This window comes from Indicator indicator, chromosome 2 (assembly GCF_027791375.1).
Source record: "Indicator indicator isolate 239-I01 chromosome 2, UM_Iind_1.1, whole genome shotgun sequence".
NCBI classification, from domain to species: Eukaryota; Metazoa; Chordata; class Aves; order Piciformes; family Indicatoridae; genus Indicator; species Indicator indicator.
Window position 1 is genome coordinate 63,247,432 of NC_072011.1, and position 16,468 is coordinate 63,263,899.

Below are 16,468 nucleotides of genomic sequence, written 5' to 3' on the forward strand. Positions count from 1 at the left end.
TAGACACCCTCTCACCTAAGAAGAGAAAGAGTGGCTAGTTTACTTGTCCACCTCTGCTGAGTTAGCTGCCCTTTCAAATCATAGAATCATAGAATTGTCAGGGTTGGAAGGGACCTAAAGGATCATCTAGTTCCAACCCCCCTGCCATGGGCAGGGACACCTCATACTAGATCAGGTTGCTCACAGTCACATCCAGCCTGGCTGCAAAAACCTCCAGGGATGAGGCTTCCACCACCTCCCTGAGCAACCTGTTCCAGTGTCTCACCACCCTCATGGGGAAGAACTTCTTCTTGACATCCAATCTGAACCTACCCACTTCTAGTTTTGCTCGATTCCCCCTAGTCCTATCACATACCTGTCAAATATCTATAGTCCTATCAAATACCCTGGCCAAGAGGCAATGGTATGATGTGACAGGTGGTGTCTTCCCTCTTCCATGTTTCCTGTACTGATAACCAGGCAAGTGAAAATGATTGTGGAAAAAAAAAAAAGGGGAATTTTAGTTAGCAAGTTGCTCTTTCAGGCAGGAATATAGATATGGATCTTTTCAACCTTACTCTACACTGCTTTCACTGCCTTCCCTGAATACCCCATTAAGAAGATATTTCCTCTCTTGGCTGAGAATGTTCTTTTTACAGTTTCATGGTCATGCTCTATCCTAATCCACGCCAACAGACAAAAAGGTAGTGAGGATTGAGAATTTACAGTTGATGGGTGCACCAGGAAGAGCACCTCAGAGATTTCTCTTGCCATCAAGTTCTATGGCAGTCCACATTGCACCTGCTGCTCTGCCTCTCTCCAAGTCTCCTGATTCTATCACATTACTCATAACCATTCTGCTCTCCTAACTGCATTGAAACCTTTCAACCTTTGGTACAAGTGTGCTTCTCTCTAGAAACTTCTCATACTAGTGCTATGCTACTTACTGTGTCACATCTCAGCTCTGCTGTATGTGCTCTCCATTTCCCCATTCATCTCTTGGTGTGTTCAGTTTTCTTTCACAGATTCACAGATTGCATCAGGTTGGAAGAGACCTTCAAATATCATCTTGTCCAACCCTCCCTGCAGTCAGAAGGAACACCCCCAACTAGAGCAGGCTGCTCAGGGACACACTAAGGTTGATTTTGAATGTCTCCAGGGACGGGGTCTCAACCACCTCCCTGGGCAGCTTGTTCCAGTATTTCACCACTCTCACTGTGCAGAACTTCTGCTTGATGTCCAACCCAAATCTCCCCAGCTCCAGTTTCAAACCATTGTCCCTTGTCCTGTCACCACAGTCCTTCCCTAACCTTCCTGTAGGTCCCCGTCAGATCTTGACATGCAGTTTTAAGGTCTCCCTGGAGCTTCTCTTCTTCAGGCTGAACAGCCCCAACTCTCTCAGCCTGTCCTCATAGGAGAGGTGCTCCAGCCCTCTGATCAACTTGGTGGCCTGCTCTGGACACAGTTCTCCAGGTGAAGTCTCCCCCAGGGCAGAGCGAAGGGGCAGAATCACCTCCTAACTTTCCTATGACTCTTTTTGGCTCTGTTCAGAACCTCTCAATGGTAGACAGGTATCACAAGTAAAGCTGTGTGACAGAAAGTGTGTGTGAAAACAGCAGTGACATGACAAAGTCCTTAGCAGTTTTCAACAGACTAAAGCAGATACACAAAACATAAGTGCTCAAGTCCCCTAGATTTCTTTCCCCAGATAAAAATTCACCATTTCTCCTATAAGCCCATTCTCAAGCAAGAAACAATCCCACCAAATCCTGTAACATTTTCCTGACAAGAACAATGCTCAGGTTCCCAGCCACTCTATTTCTCTTTGCTTCTTCTTCCACCCTGTAAGACTAGATGGAAAGCAGTGGCAATGGGGAAAAAAAAAAAAAAAGAGAGAGAGATTTAAACCTCAAGCAGTCAGCTTGTCCAGTGGACTGTGAGGAAAGGTGGTGATGCATGCTAAATGGTAAATAATAAAATCTAATTGCCACATAAATGTGTGTGGTAATCCATCTCCCACAGAACTGATGCTCTGCCAATTACTCTGTGTGAGGGGGATGCTTGTGGTGAGAGGTGAGGCATTCGAGCACATCAAATGTCCTTCATTTCTTCCCTATTCTGACCAATTTGGTACATTGTATACACCTGGAAAATTGACCAAATATAATGGAGCAGGCATTTGCGTGGCACAGTGTGCTTAGTCTTCTCTTCTTCCTGCTAGTCTCTTCAAATCATTTACACTCTCCCTGCTTTAACAGCTGACACAAGCTCTCAGCACAGCTTGTTTCCAAAACAGAAAGGAATTTCTCTTTCTAAGGGGCATCCTAGACTTCAGAAATCACCATCTACAAAACTTCTCCTTCAGCTACTAATTCAGGCAAGATTCTTCTTACAGAGTTCCAGAGTTCCCAAAAAGCTGAGAGGTTAAGCATTCTCTGTTTGAATGTGGGCTTGCAGAGTGAAACTTCATTCAATATTATCAACCTCTTGATCAAAACAGTCATCTCCAGACTTTAAGGATATCACACAAAACAGCTCTTTTGCAAGGACTGCTCAGTCAGAATAGCAAGATCCATGAGGGTGGTGTGCTCATAGCCACAGCACCAAGTTTAGGATGAGAGTTGGGCAGAGAAAAATTGAATGAAATCCAACAAGGCCAAAAGTAGATTTTTGTATCTGGGAAAGAACAACACTGTAGCCCAGGATAGGTTGGGACCGACTTATTGGAGAGCAGTGTAGGGGAAAGGGACCTGGGGGTCCTGGTGGACAGAAGAATAACCATGAGCCAGCAGTGTGCCCTTGTGGCCAAGAAGGCCAGTGGCATCCTGGGGTGGATTAGAAGGGCTATGGCAAGTAGGTCAAGAGAAATTATGCTTCCTGTGTACTCTGCCCTGGTGAGACTGCATCTGGAATATCGTGTCCAGTTCTGGGCCCCTTAGTTCAAGAAGGACCTCAGGGAACTGCTTGAGAGAGTCTAACACAGAGCCACAAAGATGCTGAAGGCAGTGGAACGTCTCCCTGCTGAGGAAAGGCTGAGGGAGCTGGGGCTTTTGAGCTTGGAGCAGAGAAGCTTGAGGGGTGCCCTCATTCATGTTGATAAAGATGTGCAGGGCAGTGTCAGGAGAATGGAGCCAGGCTCTGCTCAGTGATGTCCAATGAGAGCATTGTCCCAAGGGGCAATGGGTGCAAGCTGGAGCAGAGGAGGTGCCACAAGAACAGAAAGGAAAACTTTTTCATTGTGAGGATGCCAGAGCCCTGGAGCAGGCTGCCCAGAGAGGCTGTGGAGCCTCCTTCTCTGGAGACTTTCAAAACCCACCTGGATGCATTCCTCTATGTCTTGCCCTAGGTGATCCTGCTCTGGCAGGGGGGTTGGACTGGATGAATTTTGAGGTTCCTTCCAATCCCTAACATTCTGTGATTCTTGGCTGGGGTCACCAGGATTCAGTGTGAGGTATCTGTACTAAAGATCCAGACTTTTGGGTACATTTTAAGAGCATGCTCATTTCCTGTATTATCCTTACCATAACTCTTAGTATCCCACAAGGGCTTGAAATATATTCCACATCAATCAGCAGTGATAATAAGCTGTATGCCAAACAGCTGCAGGGATACAGGCAAATCTATACACCTGTATGTGTGTAAAGTAGACTAAAATAAGAAAGAGCAGAGAAGAAGCAGCAGAAAGCAAAAACCTCTTCTCACCTTGCTCTGCAAGACTGCTGCAGCGCTGTTGGTGTCACAGAGCTCAGCACAAGCACTAGTAGATTTTTCTTTACTTTATACTGAATCCAGAAGTACCAGAGTAGATTTATAACTTATTTTTCCTTCCCCCCATCTCATAATTTCTGGAAATTTGGATACAATTTCTGATGCCTTAGGATTGCCACAATTACTTTCACAGCTTGGTAGACAGCATAGCTATTTAGAATCAGCATGTGACAAGTTCTGGATCGTGTCCAGAGAACGGCCATGAGGATGATCAGAGGGCTGGAGCTCCTCTCCTATGGAGACAGACTGAGAGAGTTGGGGTTATTCAGTCTGGAGAAGAAAAGACTCTGAGGAGACCTTATTGTGGCCTTCCAGTATCTGAAGGGGCCCTACAGGAAAGATGGAGAGGGACTTTTTGGGATGTCAGATAGTGATAGGAATAGGGGGAAGGGATCAAAACTAGAAGTGGGTAGATTCAAATTGGATGTTAGGAAGAAGTTCTTCACCATGAGGGTGGTGAGACACTGGAACAGGTTGCTCAGGGTGGAAGCTCCATCCCTGGAGGTTTTTATGTCCAGGCTGGATGGGACTCTGAGCAACCTGATCTAGTGTGAGGTGTCCCTGCCCATGGCAGGGGGTGGCTGGAACTGGATGACCTTTAAGGTCCCTTCCAACCCTGACAATTCTATGCTGGTATGATTCTAAGTTGTAAAGAAAGGAGGATAAAGGAACTTGCATTAGACCAGTTTGCCCAGTCACCTACTGTCAACCTGCCCATGTATCTGCTACACAGGAGGTCTCAAAGAATGCTCTGGGTTTCCAGTCCCTTATTTTTCCCTTTTACAGAGGCTGTTTTCCCAGCACTATCAGGAAGATAACAGCTGCATTTGCCATTGTCTACTCCAACAGGTCACATCAGCAACATCTATTGGCTCTTAACAGTACTTGGAACTCTGCATTTGGAACAGAACATTATTTCTGCATGAAGAATTCACAGCCCACTGGCAAGGTCATTACAATTAGTTCACGCCTGCTTATTTGAGAGATTTAAGCATTATTACTCATCCATTTGTACAAATTTGGCTTTCTACTATAAAATAATTTCCTGTGTTCCTTAAAGCTTTGTTTCTTAGCAGTAGAAATATGAAGGATCACTGCTGTTGATAGAAACCTTACAGTGTAGAGAACATACAATACAGCAGGCAATAAAGGGCTCAATATAAAACAACAGGGACAAATATTACATGAAATTGAAACAAATTCAGTTTCCATTGCTGAAACAAGAAATCTTCTTCATCATCAAGACTGATTTAGCTGAGTTTTGTGTAGCATGAATTTCTACTTCAAAAGGCAAATGGAATACTAACAGATCACGTGACTGTTTTGAATCATCAATGAAGATGCCAAGCTAGTAGGATCTACTGATAATTTAGTTAATTGCATTAAAATTTTACAAGGATTAATTAACTGTCAACTGAGCCTTCATGGACGTGGAAGAAGTCTTTTGCAGTGCATCTGTAAAACCACTGATGTGATACCAGCAACCTAACCTAGAAGGATGTGCCTGCTCACTGCAGGGGGGCTGGACAAGATGACCTTCCAGGGTCCCTTCCAACCTGATGCATTCTATGAGTCTATGTTGTAATGTATCCAGTCTGAACAAAGGATGCATCTTTTCTTTGGCAGGAGTGAGAAACAGGAGCACAAGACAAATTCTGTTGCCACTTGCATTTTTCTGCCCCTTTGAGGCTACTCAGACCCCTCAGACCATAAGGGCATGCCAAGAATTGCCCTCCACCCAACTCTTTTTGGTTTGTGAAAGCTCTGAATGGTAGCTGTGCCAACCATTTGAGCTACACTGAAAGCAGGACAGGGAATCTGCTCATGAAATCCACAGAAGCAAATTAGCTGCGTAACTGAGTGTTGGCAGGCTCCAGCTGCATTGCCTCTGCTGTTAAGACTCATTTACCTCCACAAGTTAGATCTGCTAGAACTGCACCCAAGTACACTTTGCTAATTTTCTCTGCGAGGAAAAATAACACAGTTCTCAGATTCCAAACACAGGACTATTTTCACTCATTTATCTGTCACCAATTTATAATTTAACCATCTAATTACAACAAGAATTAAGCTGAAGAATTGAATAGGAGTGTTTCTGCAGGTACCCACTCCAACCCACTGCATCTGTACCAGAGGTTATGTAGGGAACCTATGTCATAGATTGACAGATTGTATTGGGTTGGAAGGGACCCTCAAAGGTCATCCTGTCCAACCCCTCTGCAGTCAGCAAGGACCCCTCCAACTAGAGCAGGCTGCCCAGGGTCACATTGAGTCTTATCCTGAATGTCTGGAATAATGAACTTTCTATGTTATAAAAGCCAAATCCTACACCCAAAAGGAAACATAGAGTGGAAACTCTCTTTGGTGGCAACTATCTGCTTTCCCAGCCAAATGGCATGCTGAGCAGGCTCGACAACACAAGCTCTGTCATATCTTCATACTCAATTCACTGTGTATTTGCAGAAAAAACAGCACAGACTGATTTATCTTTCCAGTGTGGAGTTCAGCATCTTGAACCTGGTGCATGAGAAGCTGGATGTAAGCCAGCAATGTGCACCTGCAGCCCAGAAGGTCAATCACATCCTGGGCTTCATCAAAAGAAGTGTGGCCAGCAGATCAAGAGAGGAGATTCTGCCCCTCTGCTCTGGTAAGACCTCACCTGCACCGCTGTGTCCACCTCTGAGACCACCAACACAAGACAGACATGGACCTCTGCTATGAAGAATTTGGACTGTTCAGTCTGGAGAAGAGAAGGCTCTGAAGAGACCTAATAGCAGCCTTCCAGTATCTGAGGGGGTCCTACAAGAAGGCTGGAAAAGGACTGTTTAGAAGGGCTTGTAGTGATAGGATAAGGGACAATTGTTTGGAACTGGAGCAGGAAATAGTGGAACAAGCTGCCTAAGGATGTGGTTGAGGCTTCATCCCTAGACACGTTCAACATCAGACTGGATGTGACGCTGGGCAGCCTGATCTAGTTGGAGGTGTCCCTGCTGAGTGCAGGGGGTTGGACAAGATGACCTCTGAGGGTCCCTTCCAACCCAATGCAATCTGTGAATAGGTGAGCTCTGATGCAAAATTATTGATATCACTAGCAGGAGGCACAATATTGAATTTGTGTTCTTGTTAGGGCTAGAATAAGACAGGAAAATTAATTAAGTGTAGATGCTTCTATCAGTGGAGTGTTTCTAGCATAACAGAGGTGTGTCATCAGAAGAAATACTGACACACACCAGAAAAGAACACCGTACTGGAAAGCATTTCAACTTGAATACAAAGGAAGAAAAAACAACAATGAAAGGCAATTTCTTTTTTCTCTTTTTAGCCTGGACTCCCCCAAAATCCAACAGAAATTCTGATGGTGTATGCTGTGTCATATTTAAAAGGAAGCTGAGTGAGCAAAACATAATGGAAAGCATGAAAAAAAGTAAAATGAAATATCCTACTAGGAGAAGCCCTCAACACAGGAAAGACATGGACCTGATGGATCGGGTCCAGAGCAGGGCCATGAAAATGGTCAGGGGGCTGGAGCACCTCTGCTACGAGGCCAGGCTGAGAGAGCTGGAAGAGAAGGCTTTGGGGAACCTAATAGCATCCTTCCAGTACCAGAAGGGGGCTACAAAAAGGCTGCAGAGGGGCTGTTTCTAAAGGCTTGTGGTGATAGGATGAGGGGCAATGGTTTGAAATTAGAGTAGACTTAGACTGGACGTTAGAAACAAGTTCTGCACCATGAGGGTGGTGGAAAACCACAGCAGGTTGCCCAGGGACGTAGTTGAGGCCCCACTCTTGGAGATATTCTAAGTCAGGCTTGACATGATTTTGGACAGTCTGGTATAATGGAGGATGTCCCTGCTCAGTGAAGGGGGCTTGGACTAGATAACCTTTGGAGGTCCCTTCCAACCCAAACCATTCTATGATTTATAAGCCAAAGCAGTTAGAGAAAGATGCTTCCTGTACCTGACTGTAGTGACTGTGTCAGGTTTGTTATTCTTCTACTCTTACCTTGCCTGGGTGGGGAATTACAGAAAATCAGCATCTCAAATAATTCACTTTCCCTGCTTCAAATCCCAGCCTTTTTTATGCTCTTCAGATTGTTGTGGGATTTTTTTTGTTGTTGCTGTCCAACAGAATTCAAGGTTAGGAAATGCATCATCTATGGCCATACTTGTACTTCACAAAAGGGTAAAGCAAAAGTAGGATTTTCAAAGGGAAGAAAACAAAGGAACACTGGATTTTATAGGTTACTCTTCCCGATGAGCTTTCCCTGTGAAGGCACCGAGCATTGCATGAAATCGTAGTGCCCTCTAGTGTCTACATTAACCACAGCCGTCAAACTCTCATGTCTTAAATAAAACACCACCCCCAAGATACCACATGCAGCTTGAAGATGGAGAATAAAATGAGTGTCTTAACTCAGCTCCCATTTCTTAACTGGAATATTTATCCTACTCATGTCTAATTAATATACCGAGGGGAAGAAAAACCAAAACAATTCAACCAAGAGATTAAACACTGCTATATACATAAGGGGATGCACAAGTGAGTTCTTGTGATTGCAAAAGAACAGTGGGAAAGACCAATGTGAATGATCTGTCTATAGCATCCAAAATAACGTTGAACTAGTGCATTGTCTTAATAAACATCAGCCACATCTACAACCTTATCTATGAGAATACTCTGCTCTGCAGAGCCCCCAACTCCAATACTGCATCCACTTCTGGGGCCCCTCAGCACATGAAGGACACTGAGCTGGTGGAATGAGTCCAGAGAAGGCCACAAAGATGATCCAGGGGCTCGAGCACCTCTGCTATGAGGACAGGCTGAGGGAGCTGGGGGTGTTCAGCCTAGAGAAGACTCCAGGAGGACTCTAGGGCTGCCTTCCAATAACTGAAGGGATCCTACAGGGAGGCTGCAGAGGGACTTCTCATAATGGTGTCTAGAGACAGGACAAAGGGGAATGGTTTGAAGCTGAGGGAGAACAGGGTTAGACTGGAGTTTAGGACAGAATTCTTCAGTACAAGGTTGGTGAGACTCTGGAATAGGCTGCACAGGGAGGTTGTGGATGCCTCCTGCCTAGGGATGTTAAAGGCCAGGTTGAATGAGGCCTTAAGCAGCAGAATCTCGTTGAGAGGAGTCCCTGTCTATGGCAGGGAGATTGTAGTAGATGATCTCTGAGGTCCCTTCCAACCTGAGCCATTCTAGGATTCTATGAAAAGCTTCAGTATTTCAGCTGAGCATTTCTGATAAAGAATCTCTTAGTGAAGATCATGACATAACAAGATAGAGCTTTCACAATCTACCTTACAATCTTAGTAGCCCTTTCAAGTGAAGCAAACATGTAAAATATCCCAAAATCCAAGATAATTACTAAGGTCAGCTCATTACCTAGGATTCAGATGTAGTTAAAAGAAAATTCAGTGAGGAATAAGCTCTTGATGGAATATTAATACCTACTTTGAACCTCCTGGCTTTTCAAATATTAATTTTGGGGTTTTTTTGACTGCAAAGAAATTATGGTTTTCCTAACCAGAGATTTTTAGAAAGAATGATAAAATACACAATACTTTTTCACATGATCACATGATATATTTTCTCTTACCTCCTTAGGTAGGTAGGTAGTATTTTTATAGTACACTTAAATATCCTTTCAAAAAGATCTTTCCCTCTGATGCAAATTAGCTTTTCCAGAAACCAATCCATACAACTGGCTATTATCACTTACTTTAAGATATACAGAATATATCACTTGGGTTTGAAAAAATGGATGTTAACAATCTAGTTGGAGCTATAAATATGAGAGTTCAGACCTATAAAACAAAGTTTATTCCACTGCAATTGAATTTACAGCACATACTTAGGTGAGTATGTTTATGGTTGCAATACACCTGGCAACTTGCATTTGTAACTGATTCATTGGAGGACTGCTGGAGAAGATCACTTTATTTGTAAGAGGTTTTATGATATCCAAACACTATATTGTATTTCTTTTTCACTCCCCCTCCCTCCCCGCCAAGAAAAAGGAAGGTTTTACATGGAATACAGAACAGTAGGGGACAGGTCAAAACATTCCCTGCTTCTGCAACATAGAGACCATACAGGTTGCCCAGAGATGTGGTTGAAGTCCTCGTGCTGGAGACATTTAAGGTTGCCCTGGATATGGTCCTGGGCAGCCTGATCTAGTTGGAGGTGTTCCTGCTGAGTGCATGGGGTTGGGACAAGATGACCTTTGAGGGTCCCTTCCAACCCAGTGAAATCTGTCAATCAGTTCTGCAAACTCTTTGTAGACATGCTGTGCAGCCTGGGCTGTGGTTTCTAAATGCTGTTTATGTAACTTACTCAAAGAATGACAGAATGGTGAGGATTGGAAGAGACCTCAAAGATCAAGTTCCAACCCCCTGTCATAGACTGGGACACTTCCCACTAGCCCAGGTTGTTTGAAGTTGCATCCAGCCTGGGCCTGAACACTTTCAGGGAGGGAGCATCCACAACCTCCCTGGGCAACCTGTTCCAGTGTCTCACCACTCTCACCCCAAAGAATTTTTTCCTAATCTCCAGTCTGCCCCCCTCAAGCTTCAGTCCATTCCCTCTCACTCTGTCACTACAAGCCCTTGTGAAAAGTCCCTCCTCAGCTTTCTTGCAGGCCCTCTTCAGGTACTGGAAGGCTGCTCTAAGGTCTCTATGGAGCCTTCTCTTCTCCACACTCAACAGCCAAAACTCTCCCAGACTGTCCCCATAGGGGAGGTTCTCTGGCACTATGAACATATTTGTGGCCTCCTCTTGACCTGCTCCAGAAGGGTCTCCCTTTTATACTGGGGGCACCAGAACTGGACACAGTGCTGAAGCTGGAATCTCAGCAGAGCAGAGGGGCAGAATCCCCTTCCTGTCTTGCTGCTCTCACTGCTTTGGATGCAGTCCAGCACACAGCTGCCTGCTGGGCTGCCAGTGACCATTGCTGGCTCATGGGCAGTTTGTCACCAACTAACACCCCCAAGTCCTTCTCCTACAGACTACTCTTAAGCAACTTCTTGCTCAGATTATATTTGTGCTTAGGATTGCCCCAACCCAGGTGTAGGACCTTGCATGCAAAAACTAAGGGTTTTTTTTCGAGTCAAGCCTTTTTTCAGACTTTTTTTCCTTTAGCCCTCCAATTACCTTTTGGTAAATATGGAACACTTTGTGTTCTTATAATTTGCCTTTTTTTTGGTTGTGGTTTTTTTGGTTGTTTGGTTTGGTCTGGTGTTGCGTTTTTGCTGTTGTTGGGTTTGTTTTTCATTTTTCCTGTGGCATTTTCATATATTTAAAGTTGCACCTACCTGTGCAGAACTAAGATAGCTTGACAACACCAGTTTAGCAGCCTGTATTAATTATTGCCATTTAAAACCATGTTCATTATCATCATATAAAACATTTCACATGGTGCTGCAAGTCTGTACTGTACACACATGATTTATTCAGGTAATGTCCCTCACTGTGAATTTGACAGAAATTGTTGTACTCACTTTTGAGGTCTAAATTTCTGGCTCCCGCTGTGCTCTGTGTTGTGATTTTAGTGTCGATCTTTACAGTGTGGAGATTGTTGGTATCCCTTGATATCATCACATTATGCCACTGGTTGTCATTCAGGGGTTTATTAGAACTTCCTTTGATGAGATTTGCACCATTCCCCAAGTCAAACACGTAGTGTAAATACCTGGGAAAAGAGAAAAAATTGGAAAAGTTTCCTTTTTCCTTTAGATAGCAAGGGGGGCACTAATCAACACCTCTAGTCTTCCCTATTTCCTTGCACTCCTCAGCAGTGCTGGTAAAACCAGAAGACAACAATGAATGCCAGATGGGGAAGCAACCTTAATTCAGAGGAATCACCAGTGGTGGAGATGAGCTTGAGATGCAGTCCCAAGTTTCTGCAAAGCAACGAGCACTCCAGCTACCAGCACATGCATACATACGTGGAGAGAGAGTAAGTGGAAGCCTACAAGCTAGTATTTCTTTGTGGGAAACACTTTAGAAGTTATACCTAGGAGTTACTTGCATTTTTAATTTTTTTTTCAGGCATCTAGCTTCACCTGAAAGAAAGAGTTGCAACAAAGCACATGAAGTTCACCAGCAAGACACATTCTTCAGTTATAATATGCACGGCGAGATAAGGCATTCCCTGCTAAGCTTTCCCTGGCGTCTCTCCTGCCGTGCACATTTTCAACAGGCTGCTTTTTTTGTTGCTGTTGTTGCTGTTATGCTGATCCATACATACCCTTTTACTAACTCAACCACAATGAAATCATTTCCATCGCCACTGTTATAAAGTATCAATCCGTCCAGGGAGGTGGTTTTGAACTGGAAAAAAAGGTGCATAGATGTGTACGCTTGGAGCGTGGCCAATGCAACATAACTTGCTTTTGTTTTAAAGGTTACAGGGTCTGCTATGATGTTCCTGAACCCAAATCTTGCATTTAGCTCACAATAATCGATGTCTCCGTTTTTACACAAGTCAATGTATGCCATGCCATTAAATGTAAGACTCTGCAGATGCCCAATGAAATTAGAAGGCACAGAAGACAGGTAGCGCCGTTCTGTTATGATTCCTGTTTCTATGTTGTGGAATTCCAGCCGTGTGTGGTCACCAGCCATTTGACCTTGAAACAGCAACAAGAAAACACATGTTAGCCCCTCAAAATGGGAGGTCAGAAAGCACTTCATGTGATTAAGTATCAGTTTCACACTTCCAGAACTTACAAGGCCGATTCTTGGCTCCAATAAGGATTTTTATCTAAATTAATCTACTATAGCAGTAAGCACCTGGCAGCCTTTCCACTGACTTCAGCATGTTTGGATATGGCCAACAGGAAGATTTCTATCCTCAAACACAGTACCACAGATATATCAAACTGCCAAGGAATCTCTCCTCACTTTGGTTACACTTAACCAGTGTGGTAGTTTTAGTCATCTGATGCCTAGAAAACTTTCCACAGATCGAGTAGAAAAAGTGGTAGACTGTAAATAAATTACCATTGGATGTAAAAGGGAAAATAATGATAAGGTCTAAATAATTCCATTGGTCTGAGAACTAACATAAAGTTAGTTGTGTAAAGGAACTCTTCTCTTTTTGGTTATCTTCGCTCCAGCAGACACTAGCTGCTTGCTTCTGACTTTGGCAGCGTTTCCTTGTTGTGGCTAAGTACTAACAAGCTACTCTGCTCTTCTTTCTTTTGTCCTGTGTACTGGAGGGAAAGGGGAGGGGGGAGAGGGAGGAGAGGAAGAAGCTTTTGGTAACCCCCTGGTTTTGTCTGGGGGGGTTCTTGTGTTGTTTATAAATTGTAAATACATGTGAATATTGTATATTTTGTACATATTTATTGCATTCTGTATTTCTAGATTGTAGTTGTGCTTGTAAATAGAGCTTCATTTGCTTTCAACTGAGCTGGTCTGGCAATTTTATTCTGGGGGGTAATTTCAACCCACCACACCAGAGATGGTTTTACTGCAAGCAAGTGCAATTAATTAACATGACATGAAGAACACAAAGGCAAATCTCAGAGCTAAACCTACAACATGAAGAGCTTTCACAGAAGAGAGCCAAAACAGCTTAGGGGCAGCATTCATGTGCTTTGTTTAAAAACATGTGGTCTGGTAAGGGGAAAGAAGGATTCCTGTTTAACCTCTCTTAGGTACATTAGTGCTGCAAGGGTGGATAGAGCCTTCCTTGAAAGCAATTAGCTTTGTTCATGGGGATAAACTCGGAGAAGAGGGCAGGGACTAAAGAGTTGGGCAAAACTAGCCTGCAACAAGGCTGTATGCCAGGGTCTTGTAATCCTGAAAATAGCAAGGGAGTTGCTTGCATCATTAGGGTGGCCAAAACCAAGACTCATAGGTATCTTTGAGGCTTGCTTTGCCATGCAAAGGCTCCTGGAGAGCAGAAAGGCTGAAACTTGGTGACTACATAGCTGCTGCGAAGGAAAGGACCAAGACTGCCTGCAGGTCAGGTGAGTTTTTCAGCTAGTTATTGAATACCTTGCTCAGCACATTCAAATTGTGTTCTCTTCTCTAACAGAACTCAGATTCCCCTCCTTCCCCCCCCCCAACCATGGTTATTTTTAAAGAAATAGGTCAGTACTATCACAAGGCTGACTCATGGTCACACTCTTGTAGGTATGATGACAAAACAGCTTTTTACTGATAATTAGTTTTTACCACTTAACAGACATTGCAAATGATGGCCTGGATTTCCCTGTTCCTCAGCTGTTTCTTATCTCTCATGAAGTACAAAGAAGGTGAAAAGCACACAGAGCCAAGCTGGAAGGTGTCCCTGTCCATGGCAAGGGGGTTGGAACCAGATGATCTTTAAGCTCCCTTAACCATTCTATCAATCTGTGAATAAACACTGGCATAAAACCGCTCTGTGATACAAGTTCCCTCTGCTGCATTGCAAAGCTGCTGGCAGGCTGAAGTTCCTTCTGTCCTCTGAACCATTCCAGGAGGATCGTGTGAGCTCTGAGCCAGGATGGACTTGTTCAGTGGTGGTGCAGAAAGCCCTGGGGCCGGCTCAAAGAGATATACTTTCCCAGGTTTATTTAAGCAAGCATCTGTGCACATGTGTGTGAACAGAGAAAAGATATGGGCAAGGTGGATGTAGATATTTGGGCTTTGCCTTGGAATATGGGTCCAGGGGAGGGCTGGAAGCTGGAGGCACCTCTGCTGTGAAGTCAGGCTGAAAGAATTGGAGCTATTCAGCCTGGAGAAGAGAAGGCCTCAGACAGAGGCTACATTTCAGGCTACATTTCAGTATCTGAAAGGGACCTAGAGGAAGGCTGGGGAGGGACTGTTTAGAAGGGCTTGTGGTGATAGGATGAGGGGCAATGGTTTGAAACTGGGGCAGGGGAGATTTAGGTTGGACATCAGGAGGAAGTTCTGCACAACAAGGATGGAGAAATACTGGAACAGGTTGACCAGGGAGGTGGTTGGAGACCCATCCCTGGAGACATTCAAGATCAGACTCAGTGTAGCCCTGGGCAGTCTGCTCTAGTTGGAGGTGTCCCTCCTGATTGCAAGGGGGTTGGACAAGATGACCTTTGATGGTCCTTTCCAACCCAATGCAATCTGTGAACAGTAAGTCACAGCACTGAGACTCAACTGCTGTTGGTGAAGTTACGATAACCTAGGCCTGACAGCTTTGACAGCATTCAGACCCCACTTAAACACACACAAATTGTTCTAATAACATGTGACAAATATCTACAAGCAGCCTACTTAGCTTCAGGATGCAGTCCATATGAGAACTAACTCTGCTGATGATGTCATTGAACACCATCGGCATCTGGAATCCACAGTCACGTGGCTGAGCACCTCAAGAGACACCTTAATCCTACCCCAAGGACAGCTGCCTTGATGTTCTCATTTCTAAACATCAGTGCTGAAGATACTGCTTCTGATGATGTATTGCACAAAGCTTGCAGTATCAGGGAGGTGTCCTGAAACATGCCAAACCTGTAGCTTTCTGCGAGGCCAAGAGCTTGGATGACAGCCAGAGTGCTGAAGGTCATATTTTAGAGAGAAACTTTATGTATTCCAGGCTTGGATGACTTCAGATGGCAATGCATAAATGTCATGGCAAAAATCCACTAAACTCTGGCCTGTAGCACAGCATCCTCACTACATTCACCACTTCATTTCTTTCTTAAGTTCCAGAATCTCAAATCTCCCCCTAACATTTCAGTCAGACAAACAAGCTAAGAGCGTTTAGATCTTCACATCATGTTCCAGAGTATTTGCAGCAAAGCAGGACAGGCTGCAGTTTGTGCTTACTAGGTTGGGGGTTGGAGTTCAGGTTTTTTGAATTTGCCAGGTTGCTGCACAAGATCCATTCATTACCTGTTGCAATACCATGGGAGGACATAGAAAGGGCCAAGTGAATTTCTGCTTGCAACCATAAGCTAAGTATCCTTTCCATTACCCTATCACAGTGACCTCTTGCAGTTCATTTTTTCCATGCATTTCCAGATAACAAAGTTCTCTGGGCTCAAGTATTGAAGTTCTTCTGTGATGAGTAAAATTGTGGAAGCCACCTGTATAACCTCCAGTGAAAGTCCCAGTTACAATTCTGACAGGTATTATGCATCCACGCACAAATTATGCACTCCCCAAAGAAAATGAAGCTCCATCTGAGATGAATAGGGGATCTCTAATAGCCTCTAAAAGTTGGAAAGTCAAGACAAGGGGCAATGGACATAAATTGGAACACAGGAGGTTCCACATAAACACAAGGCAAAATATCTTCTCTTTGAGGGTGGCAGAACACTGGAGCAGGCTGCCCAGAAAGGCTGTGGAGTCTTCTTCTCTGGAGGCATTCCAAATCCTCCTGGATCTGTTCCTGTGTGATTTACTCTGGGTGATCCTGCTTTGGCAGGAGGGTTGGACTAGATGATCTTCAGAGGTCCCTTCCAACCCCTACCATTCTGTGATTTAAGGGCTTGCATTCCACCTTAAGCTTTCAGGATCTGATGGAGTTTATTTTTCATGTATGACGTATGAAATCAAATCCAAAAAGAGGGAAGACACAGTGTGTGGTGTGGAGAAGATGGAATTGGGGGGAGGAAATCCATTTTTTCCCCATGTTCCCTGTAAGATTATAATAACCTTTCACATAGATAACTACTAGGCTGTATATTAAGCACATTTTTGACCGATTTGGTATCTGAAGAAAAGTTCTAAGCAGCTGAGAGCAAGAGCAGTC

The 16,468-nt window shown here is 44.1% G+C and overlaps 1 protein-coding gene across 17 annotated transcripts in view; it reads right to left on the minus strand.

Moving 5' to 3' along the window:
* Positions 1-16,468, minus strand: part of NRXN1 (neurexin 1) — a 767,737-nt gene that overhangs the window by 398,571 nt on the left and 352,698 nt on the right. For all 17 annotated transcript variants that reach the window (XM_054395842.1, XM_054395825.1, XM_054395833.1 and 14 more), the window contains 2 exons: positions 11,993-12,374; positions 11,244-11,434 (listed from right to left, as the gene is read on the minus strand). In XM_054395842.1, the coding sequence (XP_054251817.1) occupies positions 11,244-11,434; positions 11,993-12,374 (573 nt within the window). The remainder of the gene's footprint in view (positions 1-11,243; positions 11,435-11,992; positions 12,375-16,468) is intronic.